At 48.0% G+C, this 18502-nt stretch overlaps 1 protein-coding gene and 1 long non-coding RNA gene across 5 annotated transcripts in view; one reads left to right on the forward strand and one right to left on the reverse strand.

Annotated features, from left to right (window-relative positions):
* LOC117006774 (kazrin) overlaps window positions 1-18502 on the forward strand; it is a 213560-nt gene that overhangs the window by 111056 nt on the left and 84002 nt on the right. Inside the window, exons 1-2 of one of the 3 annotated variants that reach the window (XM_033079367.2) lie at window positions 12940-13382; window positions 13733-13910. The exons of 1 other annotated variant lie outside the window; for it this stretch is intronic. In XM_033079367.2, the coding sequence (XP_032935258.1) occupies window positions 13326-13382; window positions 13733-13910 (235 nt within the window). In that variant the 5' untranslated portion in view covers window positions 12940-13325. Of the gene's footprint in view, window positions 1-12939; window positions 13383-13732; window positions 13911-18502 lie in introns of those variants that run through there. One more of the 3 variants, XM_033079366.1, reaches the window with a different exon arrangement.
* On the reverse strand, window positions 4028-13786 carry LOC117006792. Of its 2 annotated transcripts, XR_004420025.1 has the most exons (5): window positions 13699-13786; window positions 8817-9972; window positions 7577-7765; window positions 5835-6122; window positions 4028-4458 (listed from the first exon to the last, which is right to left on the reverse strand). It is a non-coding gene; the product is annotated as an uncharacterized LOC117006792 (long non-coding RNA). The 2 variants fall into 2 exon arrangements; XR_004420024.1 differs by having other exon boundaries at window positions 5835-7765.

Here is an 18502-nt window from a genome sequence, read left to right on the forward strand (position 1 = left end):
GCTTAAGGCACTGCTGGGTCAGTGGTGGAACTGGATGATCTTAGAGGGCTTTCCCAACCTAAATGAGTCCATGATTATTATTTGCTGAATTCCCCCAGCAGAGCTGGGAACACACCAAAGCAGTGGGTCAGGCACTGTGTGTGAAGGTCTTGTCTCTCCCTTGACCAGCAGTTGCTGGCGGAATCACAGCAGGTTTGGCTGGAAAGGACCTCAGAGATGCTCTGGCTGCAGCCCCTGCCCTGGGGAGATGCCTCCTGCATCACTGAACGCCTTCTCTGTGCCTTTGGGATGCAGGAGCTGCAGGAGCACCACGCCCATCTCCCCTGCAGCCGGCAGCAGCAGCGCCGTGGGATGCGCTGGGAATTCTGCTCCGTTTGCTTTGCCTTCTCCCTGCATTACTGGCCCTTGGTACCCCCAAAGAGCTCCCTTTACAAAAAACAAAAATCAAAAAACAACAAAAAAACCCCCGAACCAACCAACCAAAAAAACTCCAAAAACAAACAAACAAACAAACAAAAAAGCGGACAGTGTAATAATAATTAGAGTATTATCAAGAATAAGAGTAATTATTTAAAAAAAATAAAATTGGGGTGTTATTCATTTACCTTATTCATTTACCTTATTCATTTCCCTCCCTTTTTTTGGAGTGGTATTAAACCCTCAGGCCCAGCTGAGCCAAGCACTGCAGTGCCTATTTCAGTGCATCCCTAAGGGCATGTGCCTGCAGTGAGCTTCCAGGTAGGATGAGAGGTAATGAGACAGAGGTGAGAAACATCCCCTGGTACATCAGGATAGAAGAAAACCCCATGGGAGAAGGGAATTGCTTCCAGAAAAATGATTTCATAGTCATGGCTGGTGGGCAGCATGGTGGTTGAACTGACTGGGAGCTCCTGAGTGTTTAATCCTGGGGTTTGTAAGGATGGATTCAGGCAGCTCCCCCAAATCCAGCATAGTTGGGTATTTAATCTGCTCACAAGATTCCTGAGTTGGATATCAAGACAATGTTATCTTCTCCTTTGGATGAGGGATGGACAAAAAGGAAAAGGAGGAAAAAAGAGGCACATGGTGTGAATTTATTTGCATCTTCCAACAATAATCCAGTCATTCTACCCAGGAAATGCCTGTCCTGCTTCATGCCCCATTATGCAATTATTTCATGGTGCCCAAGAGTTTGGTTATTTATTTATTTATAGATTTCTTTCACTGGGGTGGAAAATGAGGGGCAGAAGATGCCATTACAATTCTTTTATTCGATTTTATTATGATTTCTTTTGTAAGCAATGGCTTGGCTGGGGTTGTCTGAGCCCCTGGGAGGTGGGAAAATTCCAGGTCTCCATCAGAGCAAGTCCCAACAGCTCCAAGGCAATTCCATTTCCTACAGCAAGGAATGGCAGTTGTTGAGGTGGTTACTTCCATCCCAACTTTACACCAGCCAAGACTCCATCCCCAAATGCCCCCAAATCCCAGGCATAAAACTGCATGTAACATTTTGCCTCTTTTGCATAACTTTCATATGGAAAAGGCAGAATTGTGAGGATTTTGGAATGGGTGCCTTATTTCAGCTTTGCTTGCTAGAAACTATCCTGTTGCTCCGAGTAATTACACAATAAATTTGTGAGAGGGATATAAAGCCATAAAAGCAGTGGTAATGGTTTGCAATTTAATAGCTGAATTGTAAATGAATTTTCCTATAGCAGCTTTAATGCAGCGGGCTGCTACAATTAAGAGAATGTTCTTTGGGGTGCCTTTCATTTTTTGTTGTTGTTGTGAAGTTCAGTGCCATTAATTCCCTGGTTTAAAGAAACCAAATCGTTAACCACTTCAAGCCATAAAAGCCAACTTTGACTTCCTCTGCAGCCAACACAATTTTGTCTTGGAAAAGGTGTTTTTATCCCATTTGGCTCTTGCATTTTCTTGCAGTAGTGACTGTGGGGTTGCACCATTTATTGACCTCTTTTCATCATCACCCATCTTGCCCCTGATATTTTCTGCCATTGGGGTGGAAAGATTTGGCCATGCAGGGACCCTGCTCACAGCATTTAGCATCTCTTCTTGATTTGTGATTTGATAAAGGATTAATTAAATGGGGTGTGTATGTACTGCACTGCTCTGTGTCCCCCCTCTCCAGCCCTGGAGTTCTCAGGGCACAGGGGGTCTCTATTTTGTCTCTCTGTGGATGCTCTGTGCATCCACAGTTCCCATTCCTTCTTCTTCCCCTTTCCAACCCTCTGGATTTCAAATGCCATTCCCAAGCAGCTCAAGCCTTTGGAAATAATCTTCCCAGAGTGGGTGGCCCCAGCACTGCCCCTTCCCACAGCAGTGCCAGCTCTTGGTTTGCCTCATCAGGCTCCTCTCCTTCTCACACTCCCCTAATTGCATCTTCCCACTTCCATACCCATCCCCTCGGTGCCTGTGTTTGGAGGAAATGCCATGAAATCTGCTATCTGATCCTGGAAGCATCTTTGGGGCACCTGAAATTGTTGGTAATTATTGATGGTGTGTGATTACATTTCCAGTGCCACGTGCTGCCTCCATAAAGGAGCAGGGAGCTGGTGCACCAGGGTGTGTCACCAATGCAAAGTGACACAGCAGCCTTAATCTGACTCTGGTGGGTGATAATTAAAAGGCACAGTCGTGTGCAAGAAGCTGATGGAGACCTGAAGCTGCTCTGAGGAGTGATTCCAAATCACCTCCTCCCATCACTGAATCCAGATTAAGGGGAATGTGTAAAATTGTAAAATAGTGTCAAGTAGTGCATGTCCTTCTCTCCTGTGCATCCTTATTGTCATCACTTGCTCAGTTTCAGGGTGTTTTTCATTCCCCAGCCGTTCATAGTTGTCTGTTTGTGCTGCAGTCCATGGTGTGTGAATTCCTGCCCCACTCCCAGCAGGGGTTTGACCTGAAAGTTGTTCCTCTGTAACCATAAAAACTCTGCTCCCTCCTTGTGTTCCAGGCTGAGGCAGGTGACAGAGAACGATGATTTAGTGAGGCTTGCTCTGGAAGTGCTGGATCCAGCAGGGGTAGCCTGGGCTTGCTGTGGGGCACAGATTTGTGGGGTGCTAAGTGCCTGAGCAAAGCAGGGTCTGTATTGCAGGAACTGCTGCCTTTCACTTCCAAAAAACCCAGAGGGATGTTTGGGTGAGCTGGGAGCAGCAGCGCCCTGCACAGCTGGGTGGGAAGGTGTTGGCTGCTCTGGTGAGCAGGGATGGGATTCCTGGGGCCATGGAATTCCATGGAATCTGCTGGGGGAGGCAGAGGCCGTGGGTGCAGCTTCTGGAGCATTTCGAGATGCAAAGGGAGCAGGGGGAGGGAGGGAGAGAATGTGAGGATCCATTGTAAAGCCCTGCTGGAATCCCAGCTCAGAGCAGGGGATGGAGCCTGCAGACTCTGCAGTCCAGAGGACTGCAGGCAGCAAAAAAGCTTCAAAACAAAGCTCCTGCTGAACTTTAAATCTCTATTTCAAGTACCCTGTGTGAACACACCAGTGTGAGGTGGAGCCATTCAAGGGATCCACTGCAACTCTCTTAACGTGATGAGAAAAATTCAGAGAAACTTTTTTGGTTTTTCACCCAATGCTTGTTGTTGACCTTGAAGTTTGCCACAAGAGCCATGTGGTGAAACCTGTCCCAGCTGTGTGTTTGCTGGGGATGGAGGTGATTTCTGCAGCCTGGGACAGTGTTTGAACAGCACCCAGCAGAGGAGCACTGCAGCCTTTTTAGCTAACAAATGCTTCAACAATATAAATATTTAAGTACAATAAACAATTATGATCAAGTTTCTTGGGTGACTGCACACAGCAAGTGAATTTTAAATTCATTTCCCATGAGGATTGAGGCTTCACATTCACTTTCTGTGGATGTTCATGCTAATAAAACTTCATTGCACAGAAAGAGAACACAAGAGGGATGCAAATATGACAAGGGCAAATTTGCTTAAGAGTACAAATGAATATTCACCAACTTTTTATTATTTTTAAGTATTCATTCCTATTTGCTATAAAAAAGATTATTTTATCTTTATTCTCCAAGCTCAGTGAAGCGTGTTTGAGGTATAATATGTATTTCCTTGTACTAATGGAAAGTTTTGTTACCAGCAAGTAAGGAGTGCATTTAAAATGTGCTTTATCTTCAGGAAATGCCACTACTGAACCCACATGAGTTACCACCAGCCTGATTAACATCTATATTTCAACACATCTTGCACCCTAAGGCTGGGATCTCCCTGCTTTTTCCCTCCTTTAAAGCTGCAGATCTCAGATCCAGATCCTGACACCATTATTTTCCTCTGATTTTCTTTGCTCATCTTTCATCTTGTGCTGCCCTCAGTTATGAGGGTGCTGGAGATGCTTTTCCTTCACACAAACTGAGATCCCCTCTGGAAGGACTTGGGGGTCACTGTGGCTCCGTTTTGCCTGAGGCAGAGGGAGCACAGTTTTGACATCTTCATTTGATTTCTGTCCTGGAATTGAAAGAGATGCAAATTAGCAATAATTAATATTTTCATTAAAAGTGCCTAGACATTTCATCTGAGAACAGGATAATGATACTTCTGCTTTATATAAAAAAGCCTGAAGTAGACCCAGGATGATTTTTTTTTTTTTGTCAGAAAAGATAACATTTATTTTTTTTTAATGTAATTTATTGTATGTGAAATTAGGGTAATTGCTAATTATGTCACTGCAAACGAGGCAGATCTTTATCTTGAATAAAGCTGGTCTGGTGCAGATTATGAACTGTTACTTTTATGAGGTGGCATCAGAAGGCAAAAATATCAGTGAAACAGTCCTAAGTAACTTCTCAAGCTTATCACTATTTGGATAGTGAGGGGTGTGAGGCATGAGGGATGGAGCATCACCTCCTCTCATTGCATGGGTTTTATCCCTGAATGGTTTGGGCTGAAAGGACCTTAAAGCTCATCCCATCCCACCCCTGCCATGGGCAGGGACACTTCCACTGTCCCAGGCTGCTCTAAACTCCATCCAGCCTGGCCCTGGACATTTCCAGGGCTCCAGGGGCAGCCACAGCTGCTCTGGGCACCCTGTGCCAGGGCTGGGAAGGGTGGAGAGAGGGATCACTCTGAGCAGTCTCAGAGAAAACCAGGACAGAGATGTAATGCCCCACTCACCTCCCCCAAAGGCTAGATAAATAATAATTTTTTAAAAGCACAGATGGATGGATTCCTTAGAAAAATCTGAGCAAGTTGGGAGGCTCCAGAGGATGCAGGAGGTTCTGTGGGTACCAGCATCTCCATCACTCCAAAAGTCCTCGGGACAAAAAGCTGCCAGGATTGCTGACATAGGAATTTTTAAGAAGGTGATGGATATAAAATCCACCAAAGGCAGTTAAACCAAGCAGGACAACTGCCAAGCTCTTGTGTTTGCTCACTGTCAGTAGGTTTTATGGAGACAGAGATATATATCTGCAGAGCTATTCAAGTGCATTTAATTTCTCCAATACCCACGTACTGCAGCTTGTATGAGGATAATATGTTTATCCTGCAAGGTTCCTGACTTCATTCTGCAGTACTTGACTCCAGGGTGAGTTTTGTATTATTAACTTCCTCCCAGTACATATGGAAAATTAAATCTCTTCCCATTGAACTGCCTGGGATGAAGTTTTGTTGGGGGAACAAGATGAGCTTTAAGACTCCTTTAAAGGACTTTAAGGTCCCTCCAGCCCAAACCCCTCTATGAGTCTATGATAAGAACATCAACTTTCCCTTGGATCCCTCTTGCTCCACCAAGCCATCATTTGAAGGCATCTCTCTGTTCTCTGGAGAAAACCTCCCCATTTTCATGAAAAGCTATTAATATAAATAATATTAATAAGTCTCACCTCCATTAGCAGAAGATAATGCTTCAAGCCTTCTCTCTGAGCTCCTCCTGGCATTCCAGCTGTTGCCCAGTGTACCCCCTCTGGGACCACAGATTGCTCCCAGCAGCACACAGAAATCAGCTGGAGGGACTTGGGTCTGGCTGTGGCAGCTCACAGCTCATCAACCTTATCTACAATTGTTCCCCAAAGTGGAAGAAGTGGAAGAAGCTCTGGCAGCCTTGGGGTCCTCCCCCAGCCACAGCTGGGGAGTGATGCTGCAGGCTGGGAGGTGGCTGCATGGCATTTTTCCTGGGCCAAAAAGCAGAAAATGCAGGAATAATGGGAGCTATTTGAGATTATTTTAACTGTCAGATAGCAGAAGCAAAGTAAAATGCCCAAATGAGTTGACAGCAGCTCAATTTGATCCCTGCCAGGACTTAGAGCCCGAATTTTTCAAAGGCTGATAATCGCCTTGGAATTGATTTTGTACTGAGATACTTTATCACATTCGTGTGTTTGGTGTGGTTTGATGGGGGTTTTTTAGAAGTAATCTATGTCAAAGTTAAACAGACTTTATTAGAAAATACATGTTCCCTGCCCTTCTCTGGCTGGGTGTTTAGGGTAGATGATGGTGAGATGAAGGAGTTGTTCCTGATGTAGCTGGAAAGCCTCACTCTATTTCTTGGTGCCCTCTCCCACTGCATCCTGTCCCAGCCCCTCAGTTCCCCATCCTTTGGAATGATACCTGCAGTATCCTCCCACCCAAAAGAACTTGTGAATTATCAGATGTAGAGGCATTTCTCTCAATCTTGGAAAAGTGTTATTTTTCACAAAGTGGCTGACTCCAGCCAACCTGTGTTACAAACCTTAAAGAAATGGACATCAGTACCCTCCAACCCCCAAATTCACAGAATCCATACTGATACCTTGACTGTAATTAAAGTAATATGTATTGTAGAAATATAATGCCAATAGTTCAGCTGCCTTCTCAATGCTGAAACTTTACCTAGGTGTATTTTTAGGTCTTTCACAGGTTAGTGGGGAATGTAATTATAGGTTTGTAATCTTATTCAATACAGGATTAGTCCACCCTGCTGGTAGCATTTTGTATAAAACCAGGGGAAATGGGGAAGGGAGAGGCTGTTGTTATTGTTCCACACTCCCCAGCACGTTCTGTTGATGTGAAAGGGACTGGTTTGGCAGTGGGGTGATCCCCAAACCAGGCCTGACCCAGGGTTGGTGCCCTGACAAAACAAGGGAGGGTGATGGCACTTGGAGCAGAATGTGAGTTCTTTCATCTGAAAGAAAAGGGAAGGACTAAATTATGTTTCACTCTTGTCTGGACTGGGCTGTTTTGTCCCTGAAACGCCCGTGGGAATTTTGTGGATGCTCATGTGCTCCCTGCCTGCTGGGTGCCCATGGGGGACAGTGTGCTGTGCGTGTTAAAACCCCTTTTCCTTACAATTTGGAGTTCTCTATTTCTGAATTAACTTTAGAATTATTTCAGAGGGCTTCACCACCCTTGATATCTCGTCTTTCACTTACTTGACAAATATTATAATTTTTAAAATTCACATTTCTCTGTGGCACCTTCCATTCCCAGACTGCTCCCACTGACCCTTCCCATGTGCCCTGCCCTGTTTCCAGTTTTGCCTTCTGGGAAGGGAGCAAAGGGCTGCCCGTGGTGTTTATTGCCACAGTTGAAACAGATGGGTGCAAATATTTATTTCTGACACCTGCCCGAATTAGGACAGCGATCTTACCTGTAATCCATCAGGCTAAAGCATCTGGAGGATCATGAAAATTCAAAGGCGTCTCAGTTTCACCGTGCCTCTGCTAATGTCAAATCTTCATCAGAGCTGACTTCCCAGGACAAAGGAGCTGTCAGACGAATGCTGATGCTCCATTAATGGCAGGGTAGGGTGACCCACCCCGGCGTGTCACCATTGTTACTGCGGGAAACACGGAGCCAAACCCATAATCACCTTTGCGCATCTGTCCCACTAACACTTCATTTAAGTATATATTTGTCTGCTGATTGATCACGGGATTTTTTTCACAGCGCCTATTATCCTGCTATCTGAGGCTGTAAATCGGGGCTGATGTCTCTGCAGACTCTCCATCCTCCCCTGAGCGAGCAGGACCTGATCTCCCAAACCACCCCGGCAGCTCTGAAAAAACCCAACCACATCTTGGCTCCCTAATTTGTGATGGGGAAAGGAGGGGAAATGGCATTTCATACACATTTCACCTGAAATGACAGGACAAGGGGGATGGGTTCCCACTGCCAGAGGTCAGGGTTGGAGTAGATATGAGGAAGAAATTCTTAACTGTGAGGGTGGTGAGACCCTGGTACAGAGCAGCTGTGACTGCTCCTGAATCCCTGGAAGTGTCCAAGACCAGGCTGGACAGGGCTTGGAGCAACCTGGGATAGTGGAAGGTGTCAGATGAGACGATCCTTGGGGGTCTCTTCCAGCCCAAACCATTCTGTGACTCTTTAGAAACTGCTCCTGGGTGGTGATCTCCACCATAAATCAAGGTGTTTTGCAGGAAAGCAAAACGATCAGAGCACATCATCACTGCTGTCTCTGTGCCACAAAGGGAGCACTTCACACATGGTTTACAGTGGAGAATGTGTTAAAGCAGGAGGGTGAACCCGAGTTAGTTTTTTGTCAAGGTTTATAGATTGGCTGGTGAGGTGAGAGTGGGGTCATCTTGGAAATGGCTGCAGCACATCAATCTTGCTCGAACGTGTGAGTTTTAATGGTTTAATCCACCCTTCAGTTGTAGGGACCAAACCCAGCCAGGTGGGAGATGCACAACAGTTTATCTCACACAGTTCAGCAGCAAGGAGAAAACACCCCGAACTTGCACTGAATCCAGATCATGTTTAGCAGAGACCCTGACCCTCCTGGATAATCTGCCTTAATAAGAAAGCAGAACCCAAAAACACGCTCAAATTTTGGGTCCATTGCAGCGAGAGCCCATCCCTGAGGCTGATACCTGCTCATGCAGAGCTGGCTGCTGACGTCCTCCCAATAAACATTTAAACACAGGCTGAGCACACCCAGACTCATGCACTGCTGTAATTCATTAAACAAATGTTGGGTTTAATGGCCCCGCGTCCGAAGCTGGTGCCATGGATGCTCTCAGCTGTGAAATATGCTGTGGAAGTCATTCGTTTGCAAAGGGGGCTGGAAATCTGCTTCCTATTAATGTAAAATGGGTTTACTGCAGGAAAATCTCCGGGATCACATTTTTCTCTCAATTATCCCTTCTCAGTGGGATTCCTCGAGGTTTGTGCCGGGTAACTGAGATGTGTCTGAGCTGGGGGGTTTGGAGCTGGGGTTTGTTTTGATCCATTAAGCTTGTATCTCGCCGCAGTGATGTAATTCCCCCAGTCTGAGACACTTTATAAACATTAATGGGTTTGTTTTCATGGTCCCCAGGGATGAGCAGCACAGGAAGGTCGTCAGGACCATCTTACCCACACAGAAAGAGAGATGGGGAAATGTGGCAAGGCAGCAACAACGGGGAGAAATATTCAGAATAATCAGAATATTCACTCAAATTTTAGATTTTAAATTTAATTTTAAACCTGTCCATCCTTAGCTCTGTGTAGCTCAGTTTCAATACTTCTAAGTTAGTAACTCATAAGTTAATAAGTTATTACAGCAATACCACATCAGCAAGGTTTGCATGAAGATGCTGCTGTTTATCCAAGGAAGGAAAGAGTTGGTGCTCCATTTTTTATGAGTGAGAGGGGGGTGAAATGCAGTTATAAATCCATCTTTGCAGAGGGGAAAAAATGAAGGTATTAACAACTGCTGCAGCTTTGATGGGAATTACTGAGTGGAGATGTGCTGGAAGAGACTGTGGAGCATTGGCCAGGCTGTGCTTTTGCTGGGGATTGCTGCTGGAGTTGCTGGTCTCTGGGACTGCATTTTCTTGGTGATAAATGGCCATGCAGATGCCTCTGGTGATATTTGGAAGGGGCCAATTGGAAGCTGGCCCTACAGATTGCCAGGGCACAACAAACCTGAGGCACAGATCAAAAATCCCACTTTGGACATCTTTTTCCCATCACAGAAGGTCAATTTTCCAGGATGTTCTGAAAGAAGCTGGTGATACTCACAGCTCTTCCAGCTGGGAATTGTTCCTGCAAACAGAGATACATGGAGCAGATGAGAAATTAATGTAAATATACAGACAGAAGGCAATTTTTTTGGAGGAAGTGAGGCAGAGGCAGATAAAAAGAGATCAGCAGAATTTATATAAGCCTTCCTCATCACAGAGGTCATCATTCTGCAGGATGACACATGGAAATTCATTTTTATTAAATTCTGGATGATTATTTAATTGGAAAAAGAAGGATTTAATTGAATCAAGTCAAAGGGCCCTATTAGATTACGTTCAACCTTAACACAGAAGGCTTTTCCCATTTAGTTAAACTGGTTCCTTTGCATATTGTACGTATTAAACTATAAAAAAATGGTAATCTGAATAGCAAATTAAAGGGTTTGGAAGGCCTGAATGGTACTCATGTGCTTCTCAGCCCTTTTTCATCTCCTAAATCTTCTCATATTCCCTTTACTGCACTCCTTAGGTTGGAAGAAGAGCACAGATGAAGGGTAGAACTCTCAAACAAACCTTCCTCCATCCGTGTTTATTCCATTTACACACTCTTGAGGAACAGCCTGGATGTGATGGCACTATCAGAACACATTGCCCAGAACTGAGGGTGTTTTCCAGATTCTCAAGGCTCCCCTTGCAGCACCTGAACAGATGCTGAGTGTAGTAAGCTTGAATGAAGATTTGTGACTTCCTGGCATTGACTCAGGTTTCCTTTGTGTCCTTAGGAAATATTCCCAATTTCTTTATGCCTCATCTGCATGGCCAGGGACTCCCATCCCTTTGGGACACAGACTCCTTGCAGAGCTGTCAACCTCCAGGTAAAAGCTGGAGTTAAAAAAAAAATAAAATTAAAAAACAATAATCAAAGCAATTTGGGGAAAAAATAAATAATGTGGGTCTTTAATTAGCTTTTAATTTCCAATTTTTTCTTAATTTAAAACTAATAGGAGACAGGGATTGAAGCACATTTCCTAAAATTTCATTTCATCCCAATTTTGAGGTTTCCAGCAAAGGCTTGGACTGGGAGCTGGCACAGCCCAGTTGGGTTAGGAGTGCCCCATCCTTGTGCCTCTTCCTCTGGCTGCTGTTGCTGCATTTCTGTGACACTCTGTGCTCCTTCCAGGCGGAAGCTCAGAGAAATCAAATTCTGCTCTGAGAGATGGAAATCAATTTTAATGGATCCAGCTGTTCCCCAGTAAGGATAGGAGGAGGCATGGGAAAGGGGGAAAAATCTGCCAAGATATCTTCAGGGGATTTCAGGGAGACTTGAAAGTGGTAAGGAAGGTTTTTAACTTACCCATGAGGCCACAGCCAACTTTAGGACATATTTTTTAAATAACCACGAGCTAATGTAGAAATTCTCTCAGTCAGTAAATTAAAAAAATTCCAGCTCTGACAGCACAGCAACTCAACCAGTCCATTATTAAAGTTAGATTGAGTAAGAAACATCATTTGGAATTTGCCTTAGCAGCTAAATGTGTTCTTGGAAGGTTCAAATCAGCTCTAACCTGATTTTTTAATGATAAAAAAAAATGTGCCGGTACTTTAAAGCCAAGTTCCTTTTTGCTGAAGCTTTACTTTTATTCAAGTGCAATGAGTAAGTTTTGCATATACAGTACTGGGATTGCACACTCAGGTTATCTGGTTACATACATTATTCTCCCATTTGCAAGCACAGTTTGCAGCACAGGTTCATGCAAATTAGGTATGAAACTGGGCATTTATCTTGATTAGAATTCAGTTTCTTTATATATGTACAGAACTTTATCTCATTCAGCAATGGCTGCAGAGATGATGGAGAAAGAATTTCAAAAATTGCACTTATTTTCCTTGTGGGCTGTTTGTTGGCCCTCTGGGAATTCATTAAGGAAAACAGACCTTTCCACTGATATTCTGAGTGCCCTGGCCCAGCACCCAGGTTGGAAACTCTCATAAATAATTGTCCCTTGCAAAAGCCGCTGAATAAATGCTAGATTTTCTCTGTTTTACAATATCCAGATGGATTGATCCAGTTGGATGTAAGGACTAGATGCCACTTGACAAAGACTCAATTCTTTTGACTCTTGGAGAGCTGGTTGTACCCAGGATCCAAATCAGACCTGAGGTTTTGGAAAATCCAGGCTGCTCTTGATGTTTTTTCAGCAGACTGACACAGCAGATTTACCCCATTTCTGTCCCCAAAAGCTGCCTGGGGACTCTGCACAGCAAACCCTTGCTGCTGTAGAGCCCCATGCCCACAGCCCCTGGATGTGTGGATGGTGATGTGCTCCTGCTTTATTTACCTCATGTCAACCTTTCCTGGAGCCCCCCCTGCAGCTTTTCTACCCTTTTCTATCCTTTTTACTGCATTCTGAAACAGAGCTCTGCAGTGCCAGTGGTGCTGCACAAGGGCACCCTGAAGTTCAAAGAACTGCCCCAAATTCTCAGCTTGTTCAGCCAAAAGCCTGGATTTAGGCAAATATCAGCAGGTTTAGCAAATTGTGCAGGGCTGTTTCTTCCCTTTTCCTTATGGCTCATGATTTTCTCTGGCTTCCCCCTTAGCAAGAGTCCTTGCTCACCATCCCAGCTCCTTGCTGTGCTTCCCCACACCCACCCCACTGCCAGGGGGGCTCCTGCCCAGTTCCTAAACCCATTTGGGAACTTCTCCAGGTACAGGCAGCTCAGGTGAGAACTCACAGCGTGGCTGTTGCAGATTTGGGATGCAGGGATGGATTGGGGAGGTACAGACACATGAGCCATGGTGTAGTGGAAGGTGTCCCTGTCCAAGGCAGGGTTTGGAACGAGACGATCTTTAAGGTCTTTTCCAACACAAATCACTCTGTAATTTCACTTCAGTGAGGATGAAGCCATCTGCACGGCAGCCACGGGCAGGGTGGCAGCTCTGCAGGCTTGCTGCAGCCCTGGCAAACACACAAGTGGATCCCTCTAAGGGATGGATAAGGCACAGGGAAACATCCGTGCTCCCTCTAGCAGTCGCCAGCGAATGGATGACACCAATAATTCTCGATTTTTCACCCTGGGTTCGTGCCACGTGAACCGCCAGTGTAAGAGCTCTCGCACTAGTACTGCTGCAGTGCTGACAGCGCTCAGGTGGCTTTTTTTCCCCCAGCCCCAAAATCCTTCCAGGGGGATTTTTGGAGCCCATTTTCCTCCACCTGCTGCAGGCAGCTGCTGGGCACGGCCAGGCTCAGGATGAACCTGAGTGCAGTGAGCAGAGCGGTTCTTCACGAGTGGCACTGTGAGCTGAGCGCGGGCACTGCAGCATCCCCGCAGCCCCGCTGAACTTGCCGGGCCCGGTGGGGCGGGGGTCCCTGGCAGCGCTGCCGCCCCGGGAAGGAGGGACCGGCCCGGCCCCGCCGCACCGCGCACCCACCGCGGATGCCCTCGGCCGAGCTGCCAGCGCCTCCCTGCCCGGGCTGCCGGGGGGGACAACAGGTAGGGGGTACCCCCTGCACAGCCTGTTCCCCCTTGCAGCCCCTCTGCGCAGAGCCCGCTGCTCTCCTTTGCACACCCCCTTGCAGAACCCCTCTCCTCTCTGCGCTCCCCTTTGTCCCCACTTGCAAACCCCCCTCGCACAGATCCCCTCCCCTCTGTGCCCCCTCCCCGAGCCCCCCTCGCACCCTCCCAGCCCCCTCCCCTCGCGCCGCCCCCTCGCACCGCCCACTCCCCTCTCGCTGCTCCCCTTCAGGCAGCCCCTTACCCCCCCTCCAGCACAGCCCCCTGCCCGCCCCCCCGCCGCTCCCTCTCTCACCTCTCTCTCTCCTCCTCTTCCTCCCTCCCCCCAGGCCAAAATCCTGCACATGATGGACGACAACAAGCAGCTGGCGCTGCGCATCGACGGGGCGCTGCAGGCGGCGGGCCAGGAGGTGACGGCGCTGCGCGCCGAGCTGGCGGCCACCGGCCGGCGCCTGGCCGAGCTGGGCAGCGACCCGGCCATGGAGCACGGCCCGCACGGCGCTCAAGGTGGGTCCCGCCGCGGCCAGGGGCGAGGGGGGCGCGGGGCAGCCGCCGGGGGTCCCTCCCGGCCGCCGCCTCCGCTCGCTGCTATTGTTCATTGTTGGTTTTGGGGGGCGTCCCGTCGGGCTGTGGTTGCGGCTTTCCCGCAGGGTTGCGAGCAGGATCGTTCCCCGCTGCGGCTGCTGCTGGCGGATCGCTGGGTTTAGGCAGGCTCGGCATGAGGAGGGGACGCCCCCTCCCCAAATACTCGCTGCCTGCACATCCTCTCGCCGCGGTCGCCACCCCCTCCGTTCGCATCCCCCCGCCGCACCCCGCCCCGAGGTCTCCCCAGCCGGCTCTCCCCGGTAATCCCGCGCCCTCCGCCGGTTTCGTAATTCTGGAGGAAAGCAGCCATGTTACCGCCGCGATCCGAGCTCCGAGCTCCGGCCCCGCCGCTCCCCCGCTGGCCCCGCTCGGCTCGGCCCGGCCCGGCTCGGCTCGGGGGCTGCGGGGCTCGGGCTGCGCACGGCGGAGCCACCCCGAGCACAGAGCCGGGCGGGCTCGGACAGCCCTGAGCCAGGCACACACCCCCTGTGCCCCCCGCACACACCCCCCGCACACCCACCCCCTGTGCCCCCCGCACACACCCCCTGTGCCCCCCGCTCCCCCAAAAGTTCTCTCGGGGCCGGGCGTGGAAAGCGGGGTGCGGGGGGAGCGGGAGAGACTTTGTGTGCAGGTTGAGGAGCTGAGCCCCTGTGCTGTAGGACTCGTGCTCTTGGCAGGCTGAAATTCAGTGTCCTGCTAGCCAAAGTGTGTTGCCATCGCTGATACGTTTGTATTTAAATGCTTTTGTATTTGAACGTTTCTATTTCCCAAATAATTGCAGGCTTTCATGACAGTTTACCCCGAACAGAAAATAGTGCGAGCCCTCCCCTCTCCTGATAACTGAATTTACACGTGTGATAAAAACGTCAGTAGCTGTTATTTACTCGTTACTTATTTACTGTACTTCTTGGTAGAGTGGTTCGGCGCTACTTTGAATAACAGTAGCGTTTTGGTGAAGCTTTTTAAAGGTAGCGTAGCGCTTGGCGGGGCATAGCTGCTGCCGGCGGGATGTGATCATGGAATTACAGAATCACAGAACACTTTGGGTTGTAAAGGATCGTAAAGAGCTCATCTTGTTTCAACCCCCGTGCCATGGCTGGAACTGATTGGGCTGCATGGCCGGTGTGTTGTTCGTGACAAACTGGTTTAGAGGGATTAATTAATTAATGGTTTTATTCCATCCAGCTTGTATTTTACTGGTTTGGTAGTGGGGGTGTGGGGTGTGAGTCCCATTTACCCCGCTGAGCTTCCTGGTGGCTGTGGGGATGAGGAAGTGAAGTTACCTGTGGGTCAGGGATTTTCGAGGTGCCTTTTGGGATTATCTCAGCCCTCCTCTGCCATACACCACAGCCAGGCTACTGAGGCTCTTTTATAAAATCTGCTGAAAGGGCAGAAGGAGAATGCCAGCCTCCATCCTCCCCTGTGGAGCAGGGGCATCAGGAATGCAGATGGTGACACGCTGTACAGGGCATGCATGTGGAAATGCAGGCTTCCAGCCAGGAAAGCAGGTAAAACCCTTGGGCTGCTCGTGCTCACACTGATTTCTGTGTGTGTTCAGTGTTTGGTTTCGTTTCCTCTCCAGGACACTTCTGGGGAGATGCATGTTTCTGCAGCGTGCCCTGGCAAGGGACAGGGGGGGTGTGTTCTCTGAGGTTAGGGGTTTTTTTGTTTTCCTCAGAGATTTTCTAATCTGTTGAGTGATGAAAAACCTCCTCTTTGTGTTCCTTTACTATCAGCATGCTGGAAAACAGTTGGTGCCCTGTAAAGGTGCCAAAGAAATGTGCTGCATTCCCCAAAGCCTGCGTGTTTCTGCTTAATAACTCAGATTACACGTGCTTTGGAGTTGTGGGGTCCCTGTGACAGGGGGAAAAAGAGTGGCCACACCCTCAGCTGGGTGGGAGAGTGGCACCTGCGGTGACTGCTGAAGTTGCTGGAGGGTTTGGTCCATCTTCCCACTCTCTGAGCTGGGAAATTTGGCTCAGCGTGCTGATGACTAGGAGTTAGCAAGAACGCTTCCCCAGCAAGGTGTGACTCCATGGCCTTGTGGCTGGGGATGAGTCTTTGTCTTTCCCCATGAATTTAATAAGCTGTTATTAAACTTGTGATGTATCCAGTCCTGTACCACTGGTGTTGTAACAGAAGCCAATTAGTTAAATATAAAATTGTATCTAAAGAGTGTTTTATCTGTCATGCTTAGGAAGGAGAAGGGGAGAATACTTGATCTCTGCAAAACCCACCAAGTAGATTCACTCTGCTTTGTTTCCTCCCTAAGTTTGGTACTATTGTTTATATGCTGCCATAAATGCTCTCCTACATCACTCTGTGTTTGTGCAGACAGGCCCAAGATATCTATAGTGAGCCGTATGCTTTTCCTCAAGGATTATGAGACGACGTTCAGAAGGATGGGGTGAAAACAAGAATCTCTGAATAGCTCTGCTGTTGTGTGTCTCCTAAGTAGGAGGGCTGCCAAGCTGTTTGATTTATGCAAATATATTAAAGGCAGGCAGGAGGATGGGGAATAGAGTGGCAGCCTGCAAGTGCAGATTTGGGGTGTGCTGGGGTCTGCTTTGGTCTGGGAATAAAAGCACGTGGTGGAATCATCAGGTCCCTTTGCTTATGGAATCCCAGAATGGTTTAACTTGGAAGGGACTTTAAAGATCATCCAGTTCCACCCCCCTGCCACAGGCAGGGACATCTCCCACTATCCCAGGGTGCTCCAAGCTTTGTCCAGCCTGGTTTTGGACACTGCCAGGGGTCATGGGGCAGCCACAGCTTCTCTGGGCAGCCTGCCCACCCTCACAGGGGAGAATTCCTTCTGTGAGGCTGGAAGGAGCTCCTGTCTCAGTGCTGCAGGCAGCTGCTCCAGGTCAGTCCCAAGTTGTGTGGAAGGAGGCGAATGTGTGTGTCTGTGCCAGGCTCAGTCGGTAATTAATACTGAGTTTGTCAGATGTGTTATTTGTGTAATTATGGTGCAGCTTGAGACAGCTGGAGGTAATAACTCTGCCCCTTTTGTGCACTCTGAGACTTTTCTCTGCTACAATGTGCTATTTTTGCCATGGCAAGGTGTGTTTCGAGGGCATCTTTTCCACATTTCAATCAAAACTGGCAGAATTCTGTTAAGAGGGAGAGCAGGGTGGTGGGTGTGCGTAGGTAGGCAGGAATGGAACTTGGGTATTGTTACAGTCCTTAGCGTGAGTGTTAATCATTCAAACCTCTCAGCCCTGACAGTCTCTCTTAACCAGTGAGTTTGCTAGGAGAAGTATTTTGGCTGCAGCCTCTGTCTAAACTTGGATGCAGATCAGTGTGGAAATCAATACTTCATGTCCCCAGCTCTTAGCACAGCAATTACAGGCAGTGCTAGGTAACATCTCTGCAGCCGTGTGTCAGCACCCTCGTGTTGGAATCTTGTTGGAATTGGTATTGCCTGAATTGATTGTGAGCAGGAGACGTGCCCAGTGTCTGGGGTGGGATGCTGGTAATGAGGGGGGATGCAGCAGAGCATTGCTGTAAATCCATGCTTGGCTGTGACCCTGTCCATGCTGGCTGCACCTCTGGGCTTTTGGTTTCATGGCTGTGCCCAACCTACACCTGTATTTTCAGTAGTTTGGTTAAAAGCAATATCTGTGTGGGAAGTTGAAGTCTGGTGATGAGTTGCCATGCTACATCAGGTGTTTGGTCCATTCAGCCTCGTGTTTTTGCTTTAGTCTCCTTCCCACATTAAATGGAAAACACCTTAATTAATTAATGTTGGTGAAGTGCTTGAAGATGTAACGCGCAATCAATCGCTGAGTGTTATTAATGACACCTCGCTCGGCGCTTGGCTTGTCTCACTCCTGATTTCAGAGCGGTGGTGGCACACTGTGATCACCATGTCCTGGCCTGTGCAGTGAGGATTGGTGGTGTTTGCAGTGGATGCTGCCAGAATTCAGCTGGGAGTGGGGCAGGAGCTGCACCCTGCCCCTGGAGTGAAGGGTTGCTCCTTGCTCTGCTGTTATCTCAGGCACGTGCAGCATTAGAAAGATTTCAGTTGTCTTGGTATGGGGTGATGCCAACGGGCTAGGAGGACCTTTCTGCTCATGACAGTCTAAAATAGAGTTTTTTCTTTTTCCCTTTGATCTCAGTATCCTTTCATAGCTACAATGCAAAGACTTTGACTTTTGCCCAGAGGCAATCAGTTACCTCTGTGCTGTTGCTATTTTGTGAGTAATCATCTCCGGCTGTTGAAAATGTACCATTTTCATCTCTTCAGAAATCTTCCCTGCTATTTGTTCTTCCAGAGCTGGAGAGCTGATACAGTAAAGAAGCTTGAGGAATTTGGACCCTGCTGCCCAGTTGGGTATTGGGAGCATTTTTGTACCATGCTTATCACAAGATCAAGGTCTTGCTGTACTATTGCTCTTTCTAATAATTTCCTACTTTGTTTCCCTTTGTCCTGCGTAGTTCAGGGAGCAACTAGTTTCATTCTCTAAAACAATTGCCTGTGCTGGGAAATAAATCTGTACTTAGCAATGTTC

Source organism: Catharus ustulatus, chromosome 24, assembly GCF_009819885.2.
Source record: "Catharus ustulatus isolate bCatUst1 chromosome 24, bCatUst1.pri.v2, whole genome shotgun sequence".
Lineage (NCBI taxonomy): Eukaryota > Metazoa > Chordata > Aves > Passeriformes > Turdidae > Catharus > Catharus ustulatus.